This window comes from Rhinichthys klamathensis, unplaced genomic scaffold, assembly GCF_029890125.1.
Source record: "Rhinichthys klamathensis goyatoka isolate OS25496 unplaced genomic scaffold, OSU_Roscu_1.1 h1tg000090l_1, whole genome shotgun sequence".
NCBI classification, from domain to species: domain Eukaryota; kingdom Metazoa; phylum Chordata; class Actinopteri; order Cypriniformes; family Leuciscidae; genus Rhinichthys; species Rhinichthys klamathensis.
The window spans coordinates 2,879,638-2,888,337 of NW_026606629.1; the positions used below are offsets into that span (position 1 = coordinate 2,879,638).

Sequence of the window (8,700 nt, forward strand, 5' to 3'; positions counted from 1 at the left end):
CAGTTTGTTATGTTTCGGGGAGCGGGTCGCTGCAGTTTGTTTTTGTTGCTGTTTGTGGAGCCTGGGCTGTCTACAGAGATCGCGTTTCTTTACAGTGTGTTCAGAGGACAGGCAGCCAGCGGATAGTGAGGAGATGTTTGCTGTATGTGACAAAAAATGTTTTGGCCTAAAAAACGCGTGACATCGCTTAGAGCACCTTTAAAGCCCGACGAGCACGCTTCTGAGAGATAGGCTTTTGTTGTTTGTGTGTATCAGTCAAATAAAACTGAAACTTGAAAATTAAAATTAATGGTCTATATATTAAATACATAATAGATAATGGATAAAAATGTAAGTTATTATGCGACGTATAGGCTACATTTTAGACACAATATTGTCAATATTGAGTGTTTTTGCACTAAAATAGTTCCAAACAGAGTCACAGCAGAATGGTTGCGTCTCTGATCTGATTTTCTCCATTCTGTCACCTGATGGAGTTTTGGTTCCATGCCACTGTTGCCTTGGCTTTTGGCTTGCTTAGTTGGGGACATTTAATATTCAATGATATTATTGATCTGCCTTACTTAAGGTGGACGTTGATGCAATTTTCTTTTAGAAACAAACTTTGTTGTATTATTTTCATGTTATCACTGTGAAGCTGCTTTGATACAATCTGTATTGTAAAAAGCGCTATATAAATAAAGGTGACTTGACTTGACTTGATCAACACAGAAGTGTTTCGTTCTTGGATAATTCAGCATTTTTTACCAAATGCCTGAATCAACAATTCAATGACCAATTCATAAAGATAGTAATTTGCTTCATTCCTCAATAAATCAGCCGTTTTGAACCAATGAATTAATTAATTAATCAATGACTCACTTATTAAGATAGTGACTTGTTGCCACCTACAGGCGGTTTCAGTATAATTTCTTTTTTTTCCCCAAAAATTTCATATTTCTATATTCAATACAATTTGTTTTATTTAAAACATTAATACATTATTTATGAATGCCTTGAAACCAGTCTGAGAAATACATCTAAATGCCACTGAACTGTTCAGCATGAAATCGAAACCCTCTTGGATTCTTCGATTTTAGAATAAAGAGATATGTTACATTAAGAAAAATGTAAAACTGGTCCATTGAGATTTTGTTTTAAATGTTAACTTTTTGCCCCATCTGGCTTCATAATACCCCTTGTAAAGAATATTGTGTCCTAATATGTTTAGAAGCAGTCAGTACTGCACGGTTGTTGTTGTTTTTTCAGCTTTCAAAACCTTTGCTGCTCTTATGTTGTAGCTACTCAAAGTTTACTTTTGATTTCTTTTAAATGTGTATTCTGTACGATTCACTGAACCATATTACTAAACCTCCAGTTTGCCCATTGGCCTTTGTCAATCATGGTCTCCTAATCCTCCCCGCATCTTCTAATTGTTTTCATCACTCTCTCCTCTCCACCAATAAGCTGGTGTGTGGTGGTGATCTGGTGTACTACGGATTTTGTCATATCATCCAGTGTATGCTACCCTCTGGTGGTGGTTGAGGAGAATTTCCCCTTATAAAGTTCATAAACTTTATACCATATTCTTGCAATTTGTTATTATTATTGTAAAATCCTCAGATACACCCCTGCTGCACAAACTGCCAGCACATTTTTTTGCAGATGTGTAACTGATAGACAGAGGATACATGTCACAGATTGACTTTTTGGCTGAATTCAAAGAACACAAATTTCAAAGCTACAACTTAGAGTTTTGAATGTGCTCTGAACCATCCAAGGTTGCCAAGTGGGGCTATACTACGTTATAGTGGATTTTTATTTGGCATAATAGTGATGGTAAAATATGTATTTTATGGGAATGGCATATATTAATATCAATAGGCTATGCTATTTGAATTAAATTGCATGAGTTCACACTTACATATAATTAGAGTGGATAAGATTTAATGCGTATTTGGCGTGCTGTCCAGGGGGAGGGCTCCGAGCTCGGAGTTTGGCCCGAACCCAGAGTACTATACCCCTATGTAATTGTTTAGGACTGGAAGTGTGGAGAAGGGGCGGTGGAGGGATGCTGCTAAACTATCAATGGAGTGAGGTGAGATTGCTGAATCTATATATACACCTCTTATCATTGATTGCTGAGTGCCATCCACTCGTGTTAATTAACTGAACGTGCACCTCCCGAGCTTTGTTAATAAAACATCATTTGATGTAAAAGCAATTAGGAACTAAGTCAGTTATGTTTGAAGTGAAAGTAAATCAAGCATAGCGTGAGCGTCAGTTCTGGCAGGTCACGTTAGTCAAGCTCCTATATCTCTTAAGCCTACCCATCACAGAAAACTTTCAGCATTTTTGCATTTTCAAAAAAACATATTTTAGTCTGATTTATACGCTGTTTTACTCATGGGGACCAAAACATTTCCCCACACGGAAAATTATTTTTCATATTGCCATCTTTGAGTGGACATTTTGTCCTCATAACGTAGGGTTTACCTGGGTGCACACACACACACACAAACATGCACACACACACAATGTGTTATTCCAGTCACATGCTCATGGTTGCATGTTGATGGTTGCATGCTTATGATTGAATGAGCTTTGTATAATAAGTTTAGACAGAAACGAGGTTTAAGTTTAACCAGGCAAGAACCTTTATAAGTATTTATAATATATCTTGATATTTTAACAAAATTTGGATGTGTATTATAGGGTTTTTTTTGCACTTACATTGTATAAACAGCATATTTGTGCTCCAGTAAGGTGTAATAACTGTACATCAAGTATGCTAAACAACAAAACCACAAAGCAAAAGTGCTCCCCTGTCCAAAATCATGTTAAGCTCACTCACTACATGTGCAAAAGCACACGGAGCAGGATGGGTGCATAATGCGTAGGTAAAGGAAATGGAAACCACAAGTAAAAGAATGAAGAGCACACAGAGTGACAGAAATAAGTGTAGTTGTGTGATTTAGATGGTGACTGTGAGGATTAGACTGCATTCATTTTATATTTTGAAACCATTTTTTGTCACACCTGGCTTGTGTTTAAGATGGATTGGCTATACCTGAGGAAGACAGCTTTGTTCCTGGACGTGTTTGTGGTTTTCATCCTCCATGTGAACACTGACACACAAGGTGAGTTCAAGGTGAGAATGCTCTATTGAATTCGAATTTGACTAAAAGTTTAACCAAATGTGGGGGTGCAGAAGGAATTTTTCAAATAAAAGTTGCAAGTGGAGTTGAAAACAAATTCAAATTAAATAAATTCAAATATATTTCACAGTACTAATGAATATTTTAGACATAACAAGCAACAATGGTATGTTTAAAACCACACCTTAGTTTAGATTTTCAGACACTTTTCATTTGTAGACATTATTGCAAAAAAAGATTTATGTTATCAAATTCTTGATAACATAAATCAGTGTAATATTTCAGTGTAACAAATGCTTAAAAGCAAATGTTTTACTGCTGGACATTATAGTCTGTTTGCTATTAGAACTGCTGCATACAGCAAAGCAGTAAAGTGGAAAGTTTATATGTTCATTTCCATAGCATTTTTCTCTTTGTTTTTTTAAACATGTAATTGTTTTAATGTTGTAACTTTATACTGTTGTTATTGTCTTCATACAAAAAGGATAATGCTGCAATGTTTTATGTTTTAGGTCATGCCCCCAAATGTCCTGTCTTTAAAGTTCTGCGAGGGGATGTTCATAAAGTCTGTACAAACAAGCCTTTCAAGATCTCCTGCAATCTGAAGTATTGTCATGGTCAGAAAAACAATATTACATGGGCTAAAGAAAACTTGAAAGGATGGATTCCAGTGTCTGGAGGTGAAATGTCATCATCACAGACCTATTCAGCATCTGATCTGTTGACTTCATATTTAACTTTCACAAATATATCAAAGAATCATGACGGCCTCTACAGATGTGAACTGCAGTTACCAAACTCGTCAGCAGTTAGCCATTATATTAATATTTCTGTCTCAGGTAAATATTTTCTATCAAATTTATTATGTTAACAAATAAGATTATGTAAGGCCGTCAAAACCAACTGTGGTAATTATATGAAACTTCAAATCTATTTTCTTTAGTTTCTTCCACAGATGACAGCCTGGGAGATGAGATGTCTTGCACTGGAAGTAAGAGCAGTTTCAATCTAATCACAGAGTAATGTGCATGTTCTTCTCAAAAAGTTGATCAAACAAAACAAAAAACACTATGACTCAATTCAAGAAATAATAAGTATTACTTATGGGTGAGTTCAGGTAATATGCGACAGGTTTAGCTACTGAGATGGCAGGGGAAGTCCCAGTTATCCTGAATGCACCTATGGATGTGATTTGGATGCTGTATCAGCTTAGAGTAATCTTTGCTTCTCCTTTTCTTTTCTGAGAAGGAGACAACAATGAGACAGACAACAATGATACCAGCTTTAATTCAAACCCATGGTGGCTGCCGTATCTCTTTATCTGTATGGGTGTAGTGATTCCTATTCTCATATTAATGCTCATCTTTATCCTGTGTATTAATGGATGTACGTAAGTCGTTTTGTCATTTTCATAATTTTGAGATATTTAAGGTTTGGCATGATCCTCACTTTGTCCCTTTACTGATCACTGTCAGCTTTGAGAAGAAGGAAAACACAGAAAGCGCAGGTTCAGGTACGTTTTTATATATATTACTCTGAATAATGTTGTGAAAATACTGTACCTTTTTAATTCTTAAACTACCAGTCAGTGTGCCATTCAGAATAGAATTCAGTTTTTGACTGGAATTGCAAAAGATGCGGAATTGTACCTTAATTTTGATTTTTATGAAGGTAGAATTACAAAATTAAATGAAAATAAATTCATAAACTGCTATATGAAGTTAAGTAAAGTTTAATAAAATTAAGTAATAATGTTTTGTATAAATTACCCATAAACATGCTATCACACAAGAAATTAATTTACACATGACATTAGCAATCAATGTTTAAAATGCGAGCATATAGACATTTTTAATTCATCTAAATTTAATTGTATTTACTAAATTAACTTATTTGTTTATGTTGTTCCACATATTGGTCCAACAGCACACAATTTCCCATAATATTCTAATTAAACCTTTAAAATAAAGTCAATCAAGAGCAAAGATGGGAACCTTAAAGGGATAGTTCACTTTGAAATTAATTTTTTATATGTTTTAGCTTACCTCAAGGGCATCCAAGATGTAGGTGTCTTTGTTTCCGCAGTAGTTTCAATTTTGATATTTTTAGGTCAAACCGTTCTTGTCTGTCAGTCATATAATGCAGGTCTATGGTCACCACCTCAAAGAGCATGCACGGAGAAGTCCAAATTAAACATGATTTAATGACTCGTAAATGTAAGTACACATTGATGGCCTAAAACGAGCGGTTTGTGTGAGAAAACGAACAGTATTTATATCGTTTTTACCTCTTGTAACCACAGCCACGTCCAAGTGATCTGAGGGCGCGAGTGCTTCGGTCTGTGCGTTACATGAGGTAAAAACGATATAAATACTGTTCGTTTTCTCACACAAACCACTCGTTTCGTGTCTTAGGCCATCAATGTGTACTTACATTTACGAGTCATTAAATCATGTTTAATTTGGACTTCTCTGTGCATGCTCTTTGAGGTGGTGACCATAGAACCGCATTATATGACTGACAGACAAGAACGGTTTGACCTAAAAATATCAAAATTGAAACTACTGCGGAAACAAAGACACCTACATCTTGGGTGCCCTTGAGGTGAGCTAAAACATACCAAAAATTAATTTCAAAGTGAACTATCCCTTTAAACTAAACAAGACATTTTCTGTAATATTATGTTAACTGTGTTTAATTTCTAGTATATTCCACCTCTCATTCCAATTTAAATTCCTCATGACCTAAATAATCTCATGAACTAAATAACATTATTGATAACACTTTACAATATGGATTCACTTAAATGCATTAATCTGACACAGTGGAATCCCGGTTGTAAGCGGCTGGAATTTGAAATCCATGGCTTAGTGTGGATGTCAAAACAAAAATGACATACATAACAATTAGTTAATAGTCATGTGCACCAACAAGTAAAGTCATAGCATAATGATACATTTGCACATCATTAGATAATGATTCATTAAAGCAGACAACTGGAAGTTAAAATACACATAGCTTTGACCATTATAGTTGTAATTAACACATTAATTTACAATATTATATGTTATTAAGGAATTATTACATGATGAGACATTTAATTAATAGCAATTCATATATGTGACCCTGGATCACAAAACCAGTCGCAAGTATTATGGGTAAATTTGTGGCAATAGCCAACAATATATTATATGGGTCAAAATTATTGATTATTCTTTTATGCCAAAAATCATTATGATATTAAGTAAAGATCATGTTCCATGAAGATATTTTGTAAATTTTCTACCACAAATATATAAAACATTTATTTTTGTGAGTGAATGCGACACAATCGCGAACATAAATGAACAACTTTAAAGGCGATTTTCTCAATGTTTTTTTTGCACCCTCAGATTCCAGATTTTCATACAAACCATACATCAAAGCTTATTTATTCAGCTTTCAGATGATGTATTAATCTCAGTTTAAAAAAATGTACCCATGTGACTGGTTTTGTGGTCCAGGGTCACATATTACTTAATCTATTCATCATATTATTAATCATATAGACTCATTATTAGTTGCTGATAACAATATATCTGTCACAATATATCGCAATACAAAAATACAGCAATATGTATCATGTATAGTTCACCCAAAATGAAAATTACAGTGTGAGAAAAAAAATTAAGTTTACAGAGTTTAGTGCCAGTACTACATTAAACTACTGTATAATGTTGAATATAATGTATAATAATGCAATGAGGGAATATTTGTGGGTCCTGATAATGCCCAAAACCAGTAAAAAGTGGCCTACATTATTTTGAATATATTTAGTCAGTGACAGAGTGTAAGTATATTCATCTAAAATTATTCTGTTTTCAGCTTCAGAAACATGAATATTTTTATTCTGGTGTCACCATTGTCCTGTGCATTGGGTTACCAGCACCAAGTCACCTTGTTAACCTTTTCCCATATATCTTGGGAGTATCGCAATAATATCGTATCGTGAGTTCAGTGTCGTGATATGTATCGAAACGTGATATGAGGGTCGTTACACACCCAGTTGCTGATGAAGTAATCATTAATTCATGGTTTAGTTCTATCTGTCCATGAATTAATGCATATTAGAGCACCCGTATTGTAAAGTGTTACCACATTATTTAATTCTTAAACAATGAATTTTGCACAACCATATTCACTTTGTTAATGATTGTCCTGTTATGTTTGCAGTATACAGCAACATCTGTCTTATCGTCACCGAGCCCCAGAGTCCTGAAGCATGATAAAGTTGTCTGTGTCCAGTACTCAGAAGAAAGACATCAGCGCTCTCGGGACACCAACACATGCAGTTTAGCATCACCACCTGCACAGTCTACTTCACATCTGTCAGATTGTGGGGGTGATGATAGTTTGTCCAACAGGAGAGATAACAGTTCAAGCCAGGTTGTATATGCATCTCTGCATCACCTCACACCAACACCATCATCTACTGCACCCCGTCCGACAAGAGAGGACTTTTCAGAGTATGCATCAATCCGGGTCTCCTGATGTCACCTCTGTGGGTTATACATAACCAGACAAAGTTAAGCAGCATTTTTAAGTCTCCAAAATGAAATAGTTCATTCATAGAGTCAGTTTTGTGACGCTGTACAGTACTGTGTGGCTAACAGGAAGAAGGAGATGTATGTTTTCACACCACACAGTACAAGTCATCACATGTCGTTACTTTCATCGTTACATCACGGAAAATTGTTCAATGTGGTTTCTGAGTGAAACTCACACCACTAATCATAGGTGTCTGGTGCAACACATCCATATCCTGTCTTCAATACTTGTTAGTCTACATTTTATGCACTAAAATGAAAAAGTTAATTCAGTAACAGTTTGTTACATAATAAATCTCTGTTGTTGAGAATATGTTGTATTTTACTGATTTCCAATTGTACTGTGAGCTTGTGATTTAAAATATATAGATTTGAATAGTTTATATGTTACATTGTTTAAAATTTTTCATTTTTATTAGTAATTTATTTAATATTAGGATGGTTTATGATTATAATCCATCAGAACAGTTTTAAAAAGTGACTAACTTTACCTGATGGTACTGTTCCACTTTCAAAATGATTTAGGCCCTTTTTGGAAATTATTAATAACTGTTACTTTGATTGACTCAGTCATGAAATTTATACATGAAGGTCAATTTATGATTAAACTAATTTTTCCCATTTAACTGGATATCCCGCTTTTGGCTCACTGCATCCCGAAAAAAAGAAAAGAAAACCAGTTGCAGGTTGCACCAACTCCTTAGACAATAAGTTAGTCATCAAATTTTGTTCTTTAAGACTGGTCATAACTTTTTAAATGCAGTTACATAAAATGTAGATTGCTCTAATTAGAATCTAAAAAGTAAAGCTGATTACCCCTTGGCTAACTGTTAAGTTGGTCAGTTCTTAATGCACATTAATAGTCTCAAGTCACAAATCTCAAGTCTTAATGCACATTAATAAATTAATAAAGTTAATAAAGTTGCTGTGTTTATGCAAATGGCCCCAGTAGATGGAGCCATTGCTCTAAAGCCTAC

The 8,700-nt window shown here is 34.6% G+C and overlaps 1 protein-coding gene across 1 annotated transcript; it reads left to right on the forward strand.

The window, feature by feature from the left end:
- The first annotated feature begins 2,865 nt into the window (after positions 1-2,865).
- Positions 2,866-8,034, forward strand: si:ch211-214p13.8 (uncharacterized). The gene is made up of 5 exons (XM_056251827.1): positions 2,866-3,119; positions 3,650-3,976; positions 4,081-4,128; positions 4,386-4,650; positions 7,350-8,034. The coding sequence occupies exons 1-4, from the start codon at positions 3,035-3,037 to the stop codon at positions 4,529-4,531; spliced, it is 606 nt and encodes a 201-aa protein (XP_056107802.1). The 5' UTR covers positions 2,866-3,034; the 3' UTR covers positions 4,532-4,650; positions 7,350-8,034.
- Positions 8,035-8,700: the final 666 nt, after the last annotated feature.

Excerpts from the sequence above, each read along its gene's own strand:
- si:ch211-214p13.8 (XM_056251827.1), top strand. The coding sequence starts at position 3,035 with ATGGATTGGCTATACCTGAGGAAGACAGCTTTGTTCCTGGACGTGTTT. Across the intron at positions 3,120-3,649 it reads TGTGAACACTGACACACAAG|GTCATGCCCCCAAATGTCCT; the intron begins GTGAGTTCAAGG and ends TTTATGTTTTAG. Across the intron at positions 4,129-4,385 it reads TGAGATGTCTTGCACTGGAA|GAGACAACAATGAGACAGAC; the intron begins GTAAGAGCAGTT and ends TTTTCTGAGAAG.